The sequence below is a fragment of the Trichechus manatus genome, unplaced genomic scaffold (assembly GCF_000243295.1).
Source record: "Trichechus manatus latirostris isolate Lorelei unplaced genomic scaffold, TriManLat1.0 scaffold00019, whole genome shotgun sequence".
Taxonomy (NCBI): domain Eukaryota; kingdom Metazoa; phylum Chordata; class Mammalia; order Sirenia; family Trichechidae; genus Trichechus; species Trichechus manatus.
Window position 1 is genome coordinate 12,953,178 of NW_004443955.1, and position 21,087 is coordinate 12,974,264.

Sequence of the window (21,087 nt, forward strand, 5' to 3'; positions counted from 1 at the left end):
GAGCGAGCCCTGCTGCTGCACCTGCCGGCCTTCGGCCGCGACCTGTACCTGCAGCTGCGCCGCGACTTGCGCTTCCTGTCCCGAGGCTTCGAGGTGGAGGAGGCGGGCGCTGCCGGACGCCGCGGCCGGCCGGCCGACCTGTGCTTCTACTCGGGCCGTGTGCTCGGCCACCCCGGCTCCCTCGCCTCGCTCAGCACCTGCGGTGCCGCCGGCGGCCTGGTATTGCCCAGTTCCTTGCGGGTGGGGGGCGCCTTGGCGGGAAGTTTAGCCTTAAACTCTCCGACACGACACCCCTCAGCTTTTGGCAGAGGGTCTGTGCAGAGTTGGGGGGCGGGAAGGGGAGCGTCCGATTGCCCAGTGCCTTCCCCAAGCTAGCACTGAGCCTCTGCGGTGTGCAGGGCCTGCGGGGGTGGATGGCATTGGGATTGCATAGGTGGATGCCGCAGCATGCCCAGGGGAGCTCAGATCTAGCAGGATGAAGCCTTCAGCCTACACTGAGAGGGGCCCTTCACCTGGGTGTAGAGGGAAAACTTTGCGTCTGTACGGGTGTGTGTGTTGGTGAAACCGGTTCAAACGCCTATATGTGTATATCCCCCCTGTTCTTGGATGTGCGCATGGAATGGTGAACATTCATTTTCTTTCTGCCCTTTTGAGTATTTCTGTACCTGGAGAGGAAGTTTGGAGGATCCTCCCTCCCCCACCCTTCCCATCCTCCCTACCCCCCGCCCCAAGGCAGGGACTAACCCACTCTTCTTACCTGAACCGGGAGAGCCAGAAGGAGGATGTTTTCAGCAGATGTTTGTCTGCACCCACCCCCAGCCAGGGCTGAGGGAGGCTCTGTTTACATTGGCAGTAAGACCCTATCCCTGACCTTAGATGCTCCTTTGCTCTGGCAGCAGCTCGCCTCTCCCCTCCTGCTGCATTTGGGGCACCTGTGACAGGTGCTCTGAGGAGCAGCGGATGCTCTTGTGTGCCTGGGGCTGGCACCATCATTTCTCTTAGGCCTCTGTCCCACATGTGCCCACACTTGATCACTTGGTGGCCCAGGTGCCCAGCACACCCTTTCTAGTATCTCCATCCTGCCCCCAAGGAGCACACATGGCTGGCAGATGCGCTGCCCCCAGCAAAGCCTGGTGTTGGGTCAGGGCATGAAAACACATGGTATTGTTCCTATCTTCCATCAGGACTGGCCCCAGGGAGGCAGTTTCTAATAATCTTTGGTGTCTGTCCTTCCTAGACACAAGAAACTGCTCCCCCCACCCCACCTCCAGCTCGTCTTGTTCTACCATCAAGAAGAATTCTCTAGCCCTTAACCACATAGTCTGTGACATGCCCCCCTAGAACCTGCAGCAAAGCTAGGAAACCTGGGGTCCACGTCTCTATCTGAGACAGAGGAGTAGTTATCACTTCTGCTTTCTTCTCAGCAGGGTAGGGGAATGGTGGGGCGAGTTCCTAGGATTGGCCTTCACCAGTTCCCCTTTCAGGAATTTGCTGAGTCCTGATCAGGGTGTGATCCACTTTTGCTCGGCTGGGAATTGGCTGCTTTTGGGTAAGCAGGAAACACTGTGGTGGGGGCCTGGGTGGAGACCAGTATGTCGCCAGGGCAGAGACCGTGGGCTGTGGGTGAGGAGGCACAGGTAGGAGTGAGGCAGGCACACGCTGGTTTAGGACGTAAGTCAGGGCTGTATCATGTTCTAGGAGGGACTGTAAGGGCCACATCATTTTTCGTGTTTTTGCCAAAGTGTTTAAAGTCTAGGTCACATCACTGTACTGTACATGGAAACATCTGAATCCCATTTGCTGCGGTTTAGTAAGTTTCTGTCGAGGTCAGAGTTTATACTTCTTGGTGTAAAGTTTCCAGCGAGGAACTATCTGTGAAGGACCTGAGGGTGGAAATCTGGATAGCATTGATTTTAAATCCTACAGAGAGTGAGTTCTCAGCCTCTCACAGATGGGATCTGAGCAGAGAGAGGGTTCATTGAAGTCCCCTGGCTTTTCAGGAAGGCTGTTCTTCCCTTTGGCACCATGTGAGGGTGCTGTGCTTTAGAGAAAGGAACCTAGCCAAGAAGCCAAGTTCAAAGTGAACAAATTGCTGGTGGACCTCTAAGACTTTATATTTTAAACTCCTGGTTGACCAGACACTTCTGTTGTTTAATCTGCCTTGTTCAGCCCATGTGTATGAAGCTGGGTGTTGAACACGGTTCCCTAATTACACCTAAATGAAGAACTGAAGGCAGGAGGGAAGCTGCCGCGTGGTAACTGGGAAATGGAATTCGGGGTTGCAAGGTGGTCCAGGAAGGCGTAAATAAAAGGAAGCAACAGGAACTCACGCTACCCATGTGGGCATTGCACTTCATCTTACTCCCATTGTGGTTCTCTACTGTGTCTGAGACAGCTCGGCAATGATTTTATTTTAGTTGACTGCTGGGAAAGCACTGGAAGTTGAGATGTGGAGTTGTGTGTGCATCTGTTGGAACTGGCTCAGCTGAAAGGCGTGGGAATGAGGAGAGATGTCAAGTAGATGATTTTGGTGGCTGCGGATGGGGCATTTCAAAACTTCCTCCCTTTCAAAGTATCCAAAGAATCATGTAGTGCAGGGTAGGCAAACTTTCTGTAAGGGACCAGACAGCAAATATTTTGGGCTTTGTGGGCCATGTCGCAGCTAGCTACTCAGTACTGCCGTTTTAGTGCAAAAGCGGGCGTAGACAGTCCATAGACAAACGAACGTGGCTGCGCTCCACTAAACGTTATTCTGATGTCGAGTAACGTTTTAACTGCTAGTACATCCCACCATATCTAACATCTCCAACAGGGCTTAGGGGAGAGTGCTGAGCTCAGGAGCAGGGAGCTGTGGCCTCTGGTCCCAGCTGTGTAGAATCGTGTTGTTTGTCTCTAGATACATTTGCTATCTGTTTAAAGGAGATGAGCGACCAGAATAGGTCATTACCTAATTGTTTATGGGGCGTGAAGAGTAAATTGTGTTTGATTTTGTGTCCCCCCTTTCGGCAGTGGGCAAGACGCAGGCCTGGTGATATCTCCTCTCCGTGCTTATCTTGAAAAGCCGTGCAAGCTGCCCTTCTTGGGCGTTCAAAACCACAGGCTCAAATATTAATTGTTTTCTGTTTCCTTACTTTCCTTACATTTCCGGGAGGCGTTAGACATAGTGTAGGTTTTTGGAAAAGTTTCTGTAACTGTATAATTTCAAAGCGATAGACTGTATGCATGTGAAGAAGGTATTTCCACCCCCTAGGAGTTGATCTACGTTTGGCTGTGCTGCCTCTTGTGAGCAGGCCCAGATCGGGGAAGGCCAGCAGAATTAGAATCAGGTTAAACTTCATTGGGTGGAAGTTTCAGCAGAGATAGAACTTAAAGGACTAGAATGAGTGGCAGTCTCTAAAAAGACTTCGTCTGACCTACTTCCTGAGATGAGTGGGTACAGGGCCTGTTACTCATGTCCCCACATGAGGAAGAGTGAGCAGAGAGGAGGGCAGGGCTGGAGCCCCGCATTAGCTGTGGTTTGTGGAGCAGCGGCCATTCTTCCTTAGAAGAATGGAAGTCCACTCCCCAGAATCTGGCCGTCTCTTCTTGATGGAGGCTGTGGCTGGCCAAGGGAGCACTGTGTGTGCAGTGTTGGGACCAGACAGAACTCTAGGCTCTCTGGGCTGTGGAACATTGAGAAGCCATGCCTGTCTTCCAGGGAATGCTCCTAGCTTGCTTGCCTCCTGTGGACTTACAGCCAGACCCTGCAGGACCCTCAGTTTGGGTCTCTCGTCCAGTCAGCCTCTTACATTCGTGATTTTGTTAAGCTCTTCCTCGCAGTCCACGTGGGAACTTTTGAGAGAATGCTCAGCTTTGTTGTATAGGGAAGAAGTTGACATGTTGGCCAGGTAAGAGTAGACAGAGGCTGAGGTCCACCAGCCCTGAGTTAGAAGAGTTGGGAACCAAGTTCTCAAGAGGGCAGCCTGGGATGAAAAGGCAGGTCTGGGGTGTTACTGCTTCTCTCTTTAGAAAAGAAAGTTATCAATACATCCGACTGATTATAAAATTGCCAGTATTTTCCTGCATTATCACTTGAGCAAATACAGCTGAGTGGGATTTAATCTTGGCTAAAATTATATGAGAAATCCATGGGTAGTACAAAGAGTTAACCTGCTCAGCTGCTAACTGAAACGTTGGCAGTTCGAGTCCACCCGGAGGTGCCTTGGGAGAAAGGCCTGGTGATCTACTTCTGAAAGATCACAGCCACTGAAAACCCTGTGGAGCATAGTTCTTCCCTAAAACACATGGGTCGCCATGAGTTGGAATCGACTAGATGGCAGCTGGTAAAATTATATGATGTGGAGACCATTTGGAAGGGAGCAAATAGGCCAGATTTCATTATTATGCATCATTATATTGATGCAGTCTGAGGAAGGCACGTGGTCCTAAGTGGTCCGTCAATTAATTGTTGTTGTTAGTTGCCGTCCAGTTAATTCTGACTCATGGCGACCCCGTGTGTGCAGAGTAGAACTGATCCATAGGGTTTTCAAGGCTGTGACTTTTCAGAAACAGATCACCAGGCCTGTCTTCCAAGATGCCGCTGGGTGGGTTTGAACTGCCAACCTTTTGGCTAGTAATTGAGCACTTAACCATTTGTGCCACCCAGGAACCCTTTGTCAGTTAATATCACTGAAGAGTTTATCGTGTACGGTGTAACCATATCCAGAAAAGACAAAACACATATTTAAAGTTTGTGAAAAGAAACAATTGAGTGGAAGTAAGGGGGTAGCTTCTCTCTGTTTCATCTGACGGGAGAGTAAGAAGGGCGGAGACAGCTGTGAAGTTTGGCGGCATGGAAGCTTTAAAGGGAAGAATGGGATCTGAGAACTCTAAAGCCTTTGGCCTCCTCCTCTGGCAGGGCCTTCATGCCAGCCTCACAGTGGCTTCCCAGGCAGCCCCGTGCCCTCTCTTGCTCTCCATACTGTTTTGATCTTCCTGATTGCCGTTTACCAGGCCGTCCCTCCCACTGCAGACCTCAGAGCTAGGCTGAGCTCTCTTAGGATGCCAGATACTGGATGCTTTCGACACCACTGCTTGTGGGTGCCAGGTGGCCAGTGACCATCACCTAGGGCAAGTAAATAGATGTTCCGCTTTGAACTTTTAGTTGGCAATGTGTAAAAAAGGAAAAGGAAGTACAAGATGAGATGATGAACCGAAGTGTTCTCAGACTGATGGCGTTCTTGGAGCGTATTTTCTGAACTCTGAAACGCCGCAGCTGCCTGGCCTTGGTTTGTGCAGTAGGAGATGATTTTGCAGCCAGTGTGTTGGAGGGAACTAGGCAGAGTCATTGGTTAGACTTTCCCCATGCATGCTTCTGTACGCAGGCACACTGATTGATGGTCACGCTCTTGTTCTTTAGGAAATGAAGCTGCAAGGGCTTTCAGGGCTAGGAGTGGGGCCCAGTGATCTTAGGTGAGTCACTTCAGCCCTTGGAACCTCCTGGGTGCAGTCATAAGGGGCCACATCCCATCGGCCTCACATGGCTATTGAGAGAATGAAATAAGATGTTATAGTTAGCTGCTGTCGAGCTGATCCCCGACTCAGGATGACCCCATGCACAGTGGAATGAAACACTGCCCAGTCCTGTGCCATCCCTGTGATTGGTTGCGGATCAGACCGTTGCAATCCATAGGAATTTCAGAAGTAGATCTCTAGGCCTTTCTTCCTAGTCCGTCTTAGTCTGGATGCTCTGCAAAACCTGTTCAGCATCATAGCAACACACAAGTCTCCACTGACAGGTGGTGGCTGTGTATGAGGTGCATTGGCCGGGAATCAAACCTGGGTCACCTGCGTGGAACGTGAGAATTCTGCCACTGAACCACCGCTGCCCCCACATGAAATGTCTGCAAAATCATTCAGTGTGAGCCTGGCACATCGAGGCATTAAAGACACATTCCTTTTCTTGCCTCACAGGCTGTTCTCAGACTTCTCCAGTTATAAATCCACCTATCAGTCCACACTGTTGACTGAATGAGCAGATCACGATCAGGCATCTGCCATGTGTAGGCCACTGGTAGATTCCCAGCTGGTCTCGGAGAGAATGCAGTGCAGGCTCCATCTGGGAGACGGTCGGAGCTGCTCGGGGGGGAAGGTGCCAGTCTGCAGGGTGGCTGAGTGGGGGCAGGAGGAGGCTCCAGGAAGCAAGGTCGAGGGGCCAGGCAGGGCGGGGGCTTCAGGGAGCAGGAGGAGTGGAGCCCAAGGGGGTGGCGTCAGATTCTGGGAGGGAGGGAGGAGTGACGGCCACCGAGCCTATCCTTCCTGAGATGAGGGACCTACAGATTTGATGGAGTGGCCCCAGATGCTACCCTAAGCATTTGGAATTTATCCTAGAGCAGTGATTCTCAAGCTTGAGCACATCCGAATCCTCTGGAGGCTTGTTAACCGCACACCTCTAGGCCCCACCCTCAGAGATTCACATGCAGCAGCTCTGGGGTGGGACTTGAGAACTTACATTTCTAACAAGTTTCCCAGGTGATGCTGCTGCTGCTGCTCTGGGGACCCCACTTTGAGAACCCCCGGCCTAGAGGAGCGTTGTGGGATGTTGACTGGGGAAGCCCCACGTGATGACAGTGGGCGGTGGGCTGGCAGGGTGAGGGGGCACTGGAGGTGGGCGGGTGCTTGGATTGTGGAAATGGAAGGGCAGGCGGGCTTGGGGAGAGATTTTGAAGGATGAGTGGACAGTCCTCTGGTCAGTGACTCTAATGGTGACAAAGAGGGGCAGCCAGCAGTGAGCACTCATCGCAGGGAGCTGGCGGGGAAAGGCAGGCCAGGTTTGTGTGCAGGCACTCTGTATTTGCAGTGGCAGCCACAGCAACAGGACTTTGAATGACGCTGTAGGAGAGAGGGCAGGGGGACTCTGGCCGGGGCTTGGGAAGCCCCTGGTACCTGTGCCAGGTCGGTGTGCCCTCCCATGCAAGAGGCAGGAGCCCAACTCAGCTGAGGCCCTCAGGAGACCAGAGGCAGATGGGCCTCCAGCCAACGACTTGCCTGCACAGGAAGCAGATGCATGGCCCCAATCTGCTCCATCCTCTTGAACCAGCTGAGTCCACCCAGAGGCACCTCAGAAAAAAGGCCTGGCAATCTACTTCTGAAAAATCAGTCATGGAAAACCCTATAGAACACAGTTCTACTCTGACACACATGGGGTCTCCATGAGTCGGAGTCGATGGCAACTTTTTTTTTTTTTTCCTCTCAAACGGTCTACACTAACCTTCTTGATGTAGAAAAGGCAACCTGAGATCCATCCTGGTTAGGCATGGAGCTCCGCCTCCTGAGGAAAGGGCTGGGGTGGGTTCCTGGGCTCTTGTGGCCCTGAATACCAGCGTGGCCTTTGTAGGACAGTGAGTTCAGCAGTCACGGGGCTTTCTTCCCTCAGACAGAGGTGTTTTCTTCAGTTCCAAAGTATCTACATGACCAACCAATTTTCTTTACATTGTATAAAAGCATTTTCTAAGTTTTATCAATAAATTGTGCTGATATTAGCCAAAAAAAAAACCCAGTTGCCATTGAGTTGATTCTGACTCATGGCAGCCTTATGTGTGTCAGAGTAGTGCTGTGCTCCCTAGAGTTTTCAATGGCTGATTTTTTGAAGTAGATAGCCAGGACTTTCTCCTGAGGGGCCTCTGGGGGGACTCAAACCACCAACCTTTTGATTAACAGCTAAGTGTGTTAACCATTTGCATCACCCAAGGACTCTGTGCTGATGTTAGATGGTAATGAAAACCTAGACGTCCTTCACACGTTTTCCACACTGCAATGAAGAGCCGATCCTGCTTCGGGGAGAAGGCAGGAAGAGTTATCAGTACCTGATTATAACTCTTTCTTCCAGCAGTACAGACACTCTTCAAAGCAAGTACCTAGAGCAAAGAGAATTGAAAGGTGACCACTAAGAGCTCTTAAGGTTATACCTGATACATTTTATTTGATGCAAAATACTTTAGTGAGATACCAAAATCTTTGAAGATTTCAGATTTCTCTTTTAAAAGTGCTGTTTTGTTGGGGATTGTTGGATCCCTTAGAACTGAATGGCCTCGGAGCAGCCAGTTCATTTTCACAGTCTCTCTCTTTAGATGGAGTCCCTGGTTGGTGCAAGCAGTTAACGTGCTTGGCTGCTAAATAAAAGACTGGCGGTTTGAGTTTACCTAGAACCACCTCCGAAGAAAGGGCTGGTGATCTCCTTCCAACAAATCAGCCATTGAAAAGCCTATGGAGCACAGTTCTACTGTGCAACACATGGGGTTGCCATGAGGTGGAATCAACTCAACGGTTGGTCTCTTTAGATTATGTTTGCAGGTCTCCTTGCCCTTGATGGACCCTCAGTCACTCTTAGTATTTCCTCACTGCCATCAGCAGGGCCAGGGGGGCCTTGGATGGGCATCTGTGTCACTGTAGGCATAGATGGTGACTGGAGGATTAACCCAGATCCAGGCAGGCCCTGGCCTGCTCTTCGGCCCATAGGACTGCGATGGCCTAGGAGCCAGGGCAGTGGGCAGAGACCCACAGTCTGGAAGGCTCAGACACCAGCTTCATGTAGGCAGTCCAAATCCAGGATTCCCCAGACATTGCAAACAAGGGTCTCTGGCACCCAGTTAAAAGCCTGAACGGTGGTTCCCAACCTGGCTGTACGTTGAAATCTCCTGGTAAGCTTTTAAAAACACCAGTGGCTGTATTCCATCTGGAGAGTCTGATTCAGTTGGCCTGGAGTAAGGCCCAGGCATCAGGAGTTGTGCAGCCGGGGATGAGAACCTCTGAGCAAGGGGAACTGCAGGAAGTCTATTCCACTCCACTCCACTCCACTCCATTCCACTCCACTCTACTCCACTCCAGTCCACTCCACCTGACTCCACCCCACCCCACCCTTCTCCTCCTTTTCTAGTCTATCGCATTTATTCCATTCATTCATTCATTCCACTCCAATCCATTCTGCTCCATTCCAGACATTCTCTTGAGTAACTGTTATATGACAGACATTGGAAAGATAAAGAGGAACAAGTCAGATCCAGCCTCAGAGGAACAAGCTATTTATTAGACCATGGCAAATGCCCTATACTACAGTGGGCTGGACACAGAGTTGGTCTGCAGGGAAGGGGGATTAATTCTGCAGAGAGAAGAGGCTGGGCAAGTGAGGGAGAGGGGAGGCCAGGGAGAGGTAAAATGGGGCTGACAAGTATTTGCATTGGGCCGAGGTTGTGGGGGGTCACCAGTGACACTTTTCAACAGAACATTTAATTACTGGTAACGTGATAGCAGAAGGATGTTAAAGACGGGGCTGTAGAGATGCCTCAGAGAACAAAGTGATGGTGAGGCTGAGACTTTAAGGGAGGAGCAGGGCCTAGTCCTTCCTTGTACTGGCCCCTGGGTGAGGGCTTGGCCCAGCCCCCTTCCTGGGTGTGTGTTCTGGCCATACCCTGCTTGAAGAACAGACCACCAGAGGGCAAGTGGCTGCTGGGTAGACTACAACCCATTCATCCATTAACCCATCTCTCACCACCATTGCCATTGTTTTTCCTTGAATGTGTGTAAACTAGCATGTGGGTCCCTCCAGAAAAGATATTCTAAAGCAAAACCTCCCCCAAGGAGCTAGATTATGCTTACTGGAGTGTATGTATGTATATGTATATATATGTGTATATTTATGTCTCTCTATCTATATGTATCTATGTATATTAATGTGCTTGCTGCCATCCAAAAGGTTGGAGAGTCTAGTCTACCCAGAGGTGCCTCAGAAGAAAGGCCTGGTAATCTACTTCCAAAAAACAGCCATTGAAAACCCTATGGAGCATAGTTCTACTCTGACACACAAGGGGTCATGTGTGTCAACTTTGATGGCAGCTGGTTTTATGTATACGTGTGTGTATGTGTATGTGTGTATGTACATATACACACATATATACATAAGCACATATATGCATAAATATAAAATTTTTAAAGGCTGTCTCACCAAGTTGAGAGTTCTGATATTTAAAAAGTTATATTGCATTAGGGCTAACCTCTACCTGGCCTTTTACATCGCAGCTTGTGAACACCAAGACTAGACTGAACGATTCTAACTGGCTTTGAAAGTACTAGACCCAGGGGAGTTGTTGATTTCCACAGCCAGAGCGTTTCCGGATGGTCCAGAGTTGAGTGCCTTCCAGGGAGCACTGGGCTCCTTCCGTGTGGAGCTCGACCCTGCACAATGCCGTCTCTGACCAGCTTCATCATAACCACTGACGTTTGCGCTGAAGGTAGTGGTGGAGGGCTCTAAATTGAGGCTTTCCTTACATACGCTACAGTGGCCTCCACGTATCCCATCGAGTGACCCCCACCTCCGCCTCTTCAGCCTCCCCAAAGTATCTTTGTGAACAAATACAGGTTTTAACTTCAAAGGACAGGAAAGAAAGCTGTGCTTTCCTGCAGGCTATGCAGTGCCACTTTAATAAGACAGTTTTATTTGGGCAGTAAAATCTCTCAGTTATTCTTGGCAAAAGTTCTAATGAAATGGAAACCTTGAAATCTGCTCAGAGTAGTAAGTACAGCCTCGTCCTGTATCTTGGGGACTAAAGGTTGTGGGAGACCTTAGTTGATTTGATTTACTCTCAGAGAGGCTTGGGGTTAATCCGCTTTTGCAGAATTTACAGGGCGTCTGTGTTATTTGGCGGGGTCCCTGGGTGGTGCAAACGGTTAATGTTCTCGGCTGCTAACCGAAAGGTTGGAGGTTTGCGTCTCCCCAGAGGTGCCTCAGAGGAAAGGCATGGTAATCTACTTCTGAAAAATCAGCCAATGAAAACCCTATGGAGGACAGTTCTACTCTGACACGCACGGGATTGCTGTGAGTCCGAGTTGACCTGATGGTGGTTGGTTTCGTATCATTGGCTTGAGTGCGATCTGCACTGAGGCTGGAGGAAGAGCTATGCTTTGGTTTAGAGCAGTGGTTCTCAAAGTGGGGTCCCTGGACCAGCAATATCACAAGGCCATTTGTTAGAAATGCAAATGCTCGGGTCTCACCCCTCTTCTGGCGATTTTGATGCACGCTAGGGTTTGAGAACCACTGGCTTAAAATTTTACGGCTTTTTGAAAATAATGGTGGAAGAGAGAGCCTAAGACTGATCTGCCGGATCTGTTGAATCTGTGCAGGCAAAGGCGGTCCAGGAGCTCTGTCTGGGAGGGAAGCCATTGAGTGCAGACACAGTGTACAAATGCAAGGTCCTCTCTCAGCCCTGCTGACTCCCTCTGGGAAGTTTGTCTTGTTTCACTGACTCTGCTTAAGGAGGGAAGCTAGCTCAGGTACCCCCTGGCAGAAAGGTAAACTGCCTTAATGCTGTCAGAGTTGATTCCAGGAGAGGGGAAAGTTCTCCGCATCATCTATTTTTTTCTTTGTAGAATTAATATTCACTTTATTAAAGCCCTGGATGGTCCAAACAGTTAAGTGCTCAACTACTGACTGAAAGGTTGTTGGTTGGAACCCACCCAGAGGTACCTCGGAAGAAAGTCCTGGTGATTGGCTTCCAAAAGGTCACAACCTTGAAAACCCTATGGAGAAGTTCTACTCTACAACACATGGGGTTGCCAGGAGTCAGGATCGACTCCATGGCAACTGGTTCGGTGTTTTTGTTTTTTAGTAAAGTGACAAGTTAAAAATCCTAGTAAGTTTTTCATTCAATTTACACATCTTATTCTATTTATAAATCTAGCAAGTTTTTGCAGATGGGGCTTTCAATAATATTTGGCCCCATTTACAAATTTGGCCATTGACAACTTTTAAACACTGAAAACCGTATTTTGAAATTTAACGTATTTAATTTTATTTTTAAGTCCTTTGGCTGTCTGATTAAAGAACAAACACTTCTGAAGTACTCAAGTAATTCTCATAAACCTAATAACTTAGTCTTATAAATATGGGAAGTCTGAAGTTCTCAATGTTCTAATACTGCTTATAAATTTAATAATATTTCATTGTGCAATCACAAATCTAAATCAATTAAACATTTTAAATTAGAATAACAAATTAGAATTAGAATAACAAGTCTAATCGATTAGCCTTCCCGCCAAATTCTGTTCAGCATTACAAGTTTGAAAAAAAATGTACAAATTCCCCATCGCAAAACTATTGATACTACAGGTCTTATTTCATCTTCTCTATATTTAATTCTAAATATCCCCAGGAATAAGATACATTTTCCCATTAAGGATGTAATTGTTCATTGTCAACAATTTTGGGGTTGCCTTCCCAAGTGGACTTTTGGGGGATAATTTTAAAAATATTTTTTTTAAATGAAGTTTCCTATCATTATAAAGTAATACATCTTCTTTGGAAAATGGATGTGGCTGCATGTAATCTCTACACCCTCCCACCCCTATACACACCCTTGGTGTTCCCTCCCCACCGCAGCTGCTCAGTGGGGTGTTTCCAGGTCACACAGAAACTCAGACAAAATGGCAATCTGCAAGGAAGAAAGCTAAGCTTGAAAACCAGACCCTTGAGGTGACTGTGCCCCCTTAGGCTGCTGGGGCTGTGGGTATGTGTGAGTGAGAATGACTGATGATGTCTCGCTGACCTCTCCTTTCTGGCAGGTTGGTCTCATTCACCTTGGGCAGGAGCAGGTGCTCATCCAGCCACTCAACCATTCCCGGGGCCCCTTCAGTGGACGAGAGCATCTGGTCAGGCGCAAATGGTCCTCAACACCCAGCCCCTCCACAGAGACGCAGGTCCCTGGGCAGCGCTGCAAGGTTCTAACAGGTGAGTCTGAGAAACGGTACTGGTGGTTCAGTGCACGCCCACAGGTGTGTCTCCGAATACACACAAGTCATGTGAGCAAGACATTTAGGCATCGGCCTTTTCCTTTCTGTCTGTGCATTCGTGTGGATTTCATGGGTAGCAGCCCTTTGGAAAAGTTATCATTTTGTTTCTGGAAGGAACCCAGGATCTCATTCATGCAGTGCTTCGATTTTATATATCAGGAGCAAGCTAAGGACAGGGAAACCTCAGTGGCTTATCTATCAAACCCTGTGTTGGTGGCGGAGCTGGAATGAGAATTCCCTCCCCCGATGGCTCTGCCAGAGCTTGCTCTTCTAATCCGGTGGTCTTCAGCTGGGCAGCACTAATTAGAGTCCCCTGGGGGACTTATAAGGAGCCCTGGTGGCACAGTGGTTAAGTGCTCGGCTGCTAACCTAAAGGTCGGTGGTTCGAACCCACCAGCCACCCCACGGGAGAAAGATGTGGCAGTCTCATTCCGTAAAAATTACAGCTTTGGAAGCCCTATGGGGCAGTTATACCCTGTCCTATAGGGTTGCTGTGAGTCAGAATTGACTTGATAACAACAGTTTGGTTTTTTGATTTGGGGGGCTTAAATGAGCCCTGGTAGTGCAGTGGTTAAACGCTCAGCTACTAACTGAAAGGTCTGAGGTTCGAAACCACCAGCTGCTCCATGGGAGAAAGATGTGGCAGTCCGCTTCCGAAAAGATTACAGCCTTGAAAACCCTATAGGGCAGTTCTACTGTGTCCTGCAGGTTCGCTAGGAGTCAGAATTGACTTGACAGCGGTGGGTTTGATTTTTGCTTCGGGGAACTTATAAAGCACTGATCCTTGCAGCGTGATCCTGGGCCAGCAGCATCAGCAGCACCTGGGGACCCGATGAATCAGAAACTCTGGGGTGGGCCCAGGAATCTGTGGCTTCACAAGCCCTCCTGGTGGTTTCAGTGGTCACTGAAGCATGAGGACCACTGCTTGAAAAATGCCACGTGCTGGCCATCCCCCAAGAATCCTGATCTAATGGATCCGAAGTGTGATTTGGATGTCAGTGTTTTTAAAGGTGATTCTAATGTGCCACTCAGGGTGACCACCCAGGGCTCCTGTATTTTGTGCTTCTATGTGAGCAGCCTGAGGATTACCTGTCAGGTGTTTAAGCACATTTCCTGGTGCTGTGTAACCAGCAGTCAATCTGCAGGAGTTCTCTGATGAAGACACATAACCTGCAGTTCATGGCAGGAGAGCATGGGACCCCATGTCTGACCTTTGGGAGTTGCACTTTTGTAGTTTTAAGACTTATTTTTGTGTGCGTATTTCTTGGTTTGGTATTCCAAGGACCTCAGAAATTGATTATATCACTCTAGAACAACATTGTTATTTGCAAGCAAGTCTCACTGCTCAGCTGTTGCATGCAAACCTTATTCTAGCCAGACTTTTGCTTTGCTTAGCCTGGTCTGCATCAAGTAGGTGACTTTAGAAGTGATTTTGCTGAGTAGAGGCTGTCTTTGAAGCCACGGGGAACTTGGGATGGTAAATGCAGAGAGAATGTCACCACGCACCAGGGCCTCCCCCCATTACTTTCTGCACCCTTCCAAAACATAGAGCTAGGCATACAATGACCAGTATTTAAAAATACCATCTAATGGGAAGCAGTATGGATCCTTCAGTATGGATTACACCTGAATGTGAAGAAAACACAAATCCTCACAACTGGACTGATAAATAACATTGTGATAAATTGAGAAGAAATTGAAGTTGTCAAGCATTTCATTCTACTTGGATCAAAAATCAATGTTCATGGAAGCAGCAGTCAGGAAATCAAATGACATATTGTATTGGGGAAATCTGCTACAAAAGACCTCTTTTAAGTTTTAAAAAGCAAACGTATCACTTTAATGATTACGGTGTGCCTGACCCAAGCCATGGTCTTTTCAGTCACCTCATATGCATGTGAAAGTTGGATAATGAAAAAGGAAAAGGAAAACAGAAGAATAATTGATGTTTGAGCTGTGCCACTGCTGAAGAATAATGAATATATTGTGGACTGCAAAAAGAACAAACAAATCCATCTTAAAAGAAATACAACCAGAATGTTCCTTAGACTTGCTTATTTTGGATGTATCAGGAAAGACCAATTGCTAGAAAAGGACATTATGGTTAGTAAAGTAGAGGGTCAGTGAAAATAAGGGAAACCCTCAATGAGATGGATTGACACAATAGCTTAAAGGTTCAAACATAATGGATTCAAACATACCAATGATCATGAAGATGGCACAGGACTGGACAGTGTTTGGTTCTCTTATACGTAAGGTCACCCTGAGTCAGAGGTGACTCAGTGGCAACTAACAACAGTGGGAAGTAGGGGTTTTGGTAAATCCAGTGCTTGTTTGTGTGGGTGGGCTAGTTCAGTACTAGTGGATAATTTTTTCTGTTTGTTTTCAAAATAAATGATAGTAATTCTAAATCTTTTTGCATTTTCTGAAGCTGGCCTGAACATGTGAGTTCAGAAGCAAAGGGATTACGCTAAAGCAGTGGTTCTCATCACCTGGGGATAGTAACTCCGAAGGCCCAGGTCCCGCTCCCAGAGAGCCAGTTTAATTGGGCTCCAGTGCAACCTGAGCATCTGGCTGTTTGAAAGCTCCCCAAGTGTCCTAATGTTTAGCCAGCCTTGAGAACTGCTTCACTAAGGTGTATTAAACATGAGTTATAGCACCTATGGGCCACGGGACGTGGGTTTTCTTCAGCTGAGAACCATCAAACGGGGCCATATAATGAAACCCAAGGGCCTGTGTGTTTTATTCAGGGCTTCGAACCAGTGTGTTCCCGTTCAAACCCCTGCTGAGAATTTGCATTTCTAACAAGTCCCAGGCGATGCTGATACAGCTGGTTAGGGACCAATTCTGAGAACCACTAGTAGAGCAGAGGTTCTCAAATTTATTATACATAAGAATCACCTGGGGATCTTGTTAAACTGTAGATTGTGATTGAGTATATCTGGGGTGGAAATGCAAATTCTCAGCAGGGGTTCAAACTGGAAGGAACTCGTTGGAAGTCCTGGTTTTATTCCCACTTTTCTCTCCAAGCAAGCCAGCACTCAGCTGCTCCTCAGTGATCAGAAACCCAGTTGTGCTTGCGGTTGAGATCATGGAATGTTTGTCTAATTACCAACTCCCATCCTCTTTAGGGGTATGATACCAAGGACTGCTGACAAAATGGTAAATTTTGCTGGTGTTTGCATTTTTGTTCCTAAGAATAGTTTTGAGGCACCCTTTTGATATACTATTTAGGCTTTAATAAAGCAAACAAAATAAATGAAACCAGGGAGGGATGGATGCGATGGAAACAAAGTTAGAAAAAGAGCAGCCATGCCAATGTTTAATTAAAAGCTCATTTCACCTTCCTCTCACCCGTACCTCACGTGGATGTGCAATGCATGTATTTAAGTGGGAACCAGACCCAGAAGAGAGGCCTGTATTTTGCATTTGGTCTTTTTTGCTTTGTATGAATTACTCAGTAGACTTTGTTGCTGTGTTGAGAGACAATGGTCCTTTTAATAGGCTTAGCTAGCGTTTTAGTTATCTAGTGCTGCTATAACAAAAATACCACAAATGGATGGCTATAACAGAAATTTATTTTCTCACAGTTTGTTGTTGTTAGGTGCCATTGAGTCGATTCCAACTCATAGCAACCCAGTGTACAACAGAAACACGGCCCGGTCCTGCACCATCCTCACAGTCGTTGCTGTGTTTGAGCCCATTGTTGCAGCTGTTTTGTCAGTCCATCTTGTTGAGGGTCTTCCTCTTTTTTGTTGACCCTCTACTTTACCAAGCATAATGTCCTTCTCCAGGGACTGATCCCTTCTGATAACATATCTGAAGTATGTGAGATATAGTGTCGCCATCCTTGCTTCTAAGGAGCATTCTGGCTGTTTGTTCTTCTGGCAGTCCATGGTATATTCAAGATTCAAGATGGTAAAATAATTGGACTACTTTGCCACCAGGAACTTTCAAAATAGGAATCCCACAAACTCTTTGAGTAGTGATGGACTCATTAGAACTCAAATATGCCATCCAGCAGTGGTGCCTGTGAAGGCGTTGATGTCTACTTCATAGTTCACATTCTGTTGTGATTGTTTTTTATTGCAGTTTTTTTATAGTATTGTCTGGTGGCATACTGGTTAAGAGCTATGGCTGCTAGCCAAAAGGTTGGCAGTTCAAATCCACCAGGCTGTCCGTGGAAACCCTATGAGGCAGTTCTGGTCAGTCCTATAGGGTCACTATGAGTTGGAATCAACTCGATGGAAATGAGTTTGTTTGTTTGGTTCATGTATAGCATTATAAAGTTAATTTTAGTGAGTATTTAGAGGTTACTGTAACTTCAGAAATTATATATTGCTAATTTGTGCAGTAAGTTGCATGTACAATTATATGTATATGTGTTTTGTTACATGTAATTGATTGGGACTTGTACTTTTTATCAATTGTTTGGAAATAACAACAATCAAATTGGCTTAAATATTAAAGACATCAATAACATGGGCTTATGAAACACAAGAGTCCAGCAGTAGGTTGGGCTTCAGGTAAGACTTGGTCAGGTGGGCTTGGCTTCTCTGCAAGTTCTTTACGTGTATGACAGCTTTGTCTTCAACTGGCTTCTCTCATGCTTACAAAGAGGCTGCAGAAGTTCCAGGTTTCACATTTCCAAATTATACCATAATACTGGACAATGTCTATTTCCCAAATTTCCCAGCAACTATCTTAAGCTTTCCATGAAGTCATAGAATGCCATGTGCTGATACCATAGGTCTGGATGGCTTGAACCCATCACTGTGAAAAAGGGATGTATTACCCTGCTTAACTTAGAACACTCAGAGTCTAGCCTGGAGGCTGGGGTGAGGTCAATTCCTCCCAAATAGCAGGGCAGCTACGTAGGGAGACAGCCACAATATCAAATGTAATTGCCTAATTTTGAGATGTCTGATGTATCTTTTAGATGGAAACCTAATTTTAAATGTTTCGCCCGCCATCTTCCACTATTATATAGTTATTTGCAAGAACCCATTAGCAGCTGTTTTTCATGCTTTGCATGCTTAAAATTAAATAACAACAATGACAAACAAGGCAGTCCCCAATTATTCAGATAGAAGCTAACCAAAAATCAATATTTAAAAGCAGATTTCTTCAGGTGTACCTTGTTAGTTGATGTTCAGTTGGCTCTGACTCATGGCGACTTTATGATCGAATGAAATGTTGCCCAGTGCATCTTCATGATCATTGGAAGGTTGAGTCCATTGTTGTGGCTATCAGGTGTAACTTATGTATAGTAAAATACAAACGTGTAGTTCAGTAAATTTTTACAGATGTATATCTCTGTGTAAACACTATCAAACCAAGATGTAGAAGGTTCCCATCACCCACACACTGTCCTCATGCTCCTTTTCCAGCCAATAGCCCTCTCTGTCGCCAGCAGAGGAAACAATTTTTCTGACGTCTGACAGCCTGGATTAGATTTGCCTGTTCTTGAACCTCATTTAAATGGAGTCATATAGCGCGTACTCTTTTTATGTCTGACTTCTTTTGCGCAGTATAATGTGTGTGAGATTTGTTCAAGTTGTTGCATGTAGTTTGTGTGTATCAGTAGTTCATTCTTTACTATCTCTGTGGGCAATAATCCTTTGTATCCATATACCACAGTTTGTTTATCCAGTCTCCTGTTGATAAACATTTAAATTGTTCCCTTTTTGGCTATTATTAATAAGTGAAATGAGCATTCTTGTACATGTCTTTTGTGCACATATGTCTCATTTCTGTTGGATATGTATCTAGGAGTGGAATGTTGGGCATATGGTAGGGTATATATTTAACTTTATTACAAACTGCCAAAATAGTTCTTCACAGAGGTTGTATCATATAACATTTTCATTATCAATGAATGAGAGTTACTCTGTATCCTCACCAACACTTAGTATTGTCAGTGTTTTTAGTTCTAGCCATTCTGGTGGGTATGTAGTAGTATCTCATTGTATTTTGAATTTGTACCAATATATCCTAAGAAATTTATTCTATGAGAAAGAGAAAGAAGAACAGGCTAAAGGCTTGACTCTCTTTAGTGTGACCCCTGAGGAGTCCCTTAACCTCTTGTGCCTTGGTTTCCTCATTTTTAAAATTGAGATGTTGGTACCTGTCTTGTCTACTTCTCTGGGTTATTGCCGAGGAACACTACAGATGTTACCACTTCCCGCCACATTAGGAGAGATGTTAAACAGAACTCTCACAAAAGCTTAAAAGATAAACAAATAAACAAATAAAAAACAAAAAACAAATTTAGAAGAAATTCAAAAAGGGCTACATAAAGGAAACCTTACCGGAGGAATCGATATAATAGTTGGCTGGTCATCTATTCACAGTTTTGCTCTTGATAAACAAATATTTAAGGAGTTGGGTAACCTCAGGAAGGTTAATAAGCCTAAGCTTCAGTTTCATCATCTACAACTTAATAATATCTTTTCCCTTTTAGAGAATATTAAATGAGATACTGCATACTTGGCACTTAGCAGCTAATAAAATTAGCTATTGTTGCAGCTTCTGTGGATATAATTTTTATTATTTATATACCCCTTCTTCGTTATTGAGGGGGCCACTTCAATGTCCTCGTTCTATAGTAAGTGGAAGAGAAAGAGACATCCTGTGGAGCACTCAGCTGGATGCCAAAGACTCTCATTATTATTCTTTAATTTGTCCTTCTTGCTTTTTGAGCCAATCCATGATGAAATCAAGCAATCTTAGTATTTCTAGACCAGAAGTTGCCCTTACAGGTCATGTGGTTAAGATTTCCCCCTTGTTTTTGTTTATTGAGTTGTCAAGTATTTGTTGACCCTTTACTGCATGCCACACTATTCTCTAGATAACTTGGCACACTTTGGTGACTGTCACGCAGCGTGGTCTCTGCCTCCAGGGTGCTCATGCTTTGGTGGGGGATTCATACAGGCAGAAAAGAAGCAAACAAATGTAGCAAGTATAAATTATGTTTAGTTATGAAATATTTATAACAGGCAAAAAATTACAAAATGAAACAAAAAACAGAAGCCCACATTCAGACTCAACCCATGTCAACATCTGGCCATATTTGCTGCAGATTTTCTTTTTTTTTCTGGAGGAAAATGAAAATTTGTGGCTATGACTGAAGGTCCCTCTATCCTTCCCCTATCAGCCCTCTGGTTTATTCTCTTGATGTAACTACCATACTGAGGTTGGTGTGAATCTTTCTCACCATGTTTTTATACATTCATAATATTTGAGATATATAGTCACAAACAAGGAGCCTTGGTGGCGTAGTGGTTAAGTGGTACAGCTGCTAACCAAAAGATTGGCAGTTGGAATCCACCAACTGCTGCTTGGAAGCCCTGTGGGGCAGTTTGACTCTGTCCTGTAGGGTTGCTATGAGTCAGAATTGACTCAATAGCAGTGGGTTTTTTGAATGCTTTAAAATGTATATAAATGGTTTCATACCATGCAGCTTGCATTTATCACTCACAATAATATTTTCCTGGTTTATCCATATTAATACATGTAAATCTAGTTCATTGATTTTAGTTATAGAGGTTTGTCTATTTTTTTTATCTTTTTGAATAACTAGCTTTGGTTTTATTTCTTCCCCACTGCTTTTTATTTTCTGCTTTCTTCTTTATGTCTGTTGGATCTTTATTATTCCTTTTTTCTACATTCTCTAGATGTATTCCATAACTTTCCTAACTTCTTGAGTTCATTAACTTTTTCTCTATTCATTTTTAATTTGTGTATTTAAGGCTACACATTTCCCTGTAAGCACAGTTTTAGCCGCATATAACTTTTGATGTGTAATATTTCCAGTAGTATTTAGTTCTAAGAATTTTCTGATGTCCACTATAACTTTTTTCTAGAGAGGCAATAAGTAAGCCTGGAAAACCTGGAATACATTATTATGAGTGGTAAATGTAAGTTGCATAGTATGAAACGATTTATGTACATATAGTAGTAGTTAAAAATTTAGAGATAGGTTTATTGAGTTTGAATTCCTGGATCTACCACTTACTAGCTGAGTGATCTTGGGTAAATTTTGAACCCCTTTGTGCCTCAATGTCTTTATTTGTAAAATCTTGATAATTTCATGTACTTTATAGACTTAATAAAATGATTAAATAGGTTAATATATATGTAAAATATTTACAGCAGTGTTTGGCAAGATTTGAATAGCACTGATGGTGCAGTGGAGCCCTGTTGGCACAGTGGTTAAGAGCTTGGCTGCTAACCAAAAGGTTGGCAGTTCGAATCCACCAGCCGCTC

General features: G+C 45.6%; 1 protein-coding gene across 1 annotated transcript in view; it reads left to right on the top strand.

Annotated features, from left to right (window-relative positions):
• ADAMTS17 (ADAM metallopeptidase with thrombospondin type 1 motif 17) overlaps positions 1-21,087 on the top strand; it is a 479,690-nt gene that overhangs the window by 723 nt on the left and 457,880 nt on the right. The window contains exons 2-3 of the mRNA XM_004372648.2: positions 4-219; positions 12,592-12,757. Of these exons, the coding sequence (XP_004372705.2) occupies positions 4-219; positions 12,592-12,757 (382 nt within the window). The remainder of the gene's footprint in view (positions 1-3; positions 220-12,591; positions 12,758-21,087) is intronic.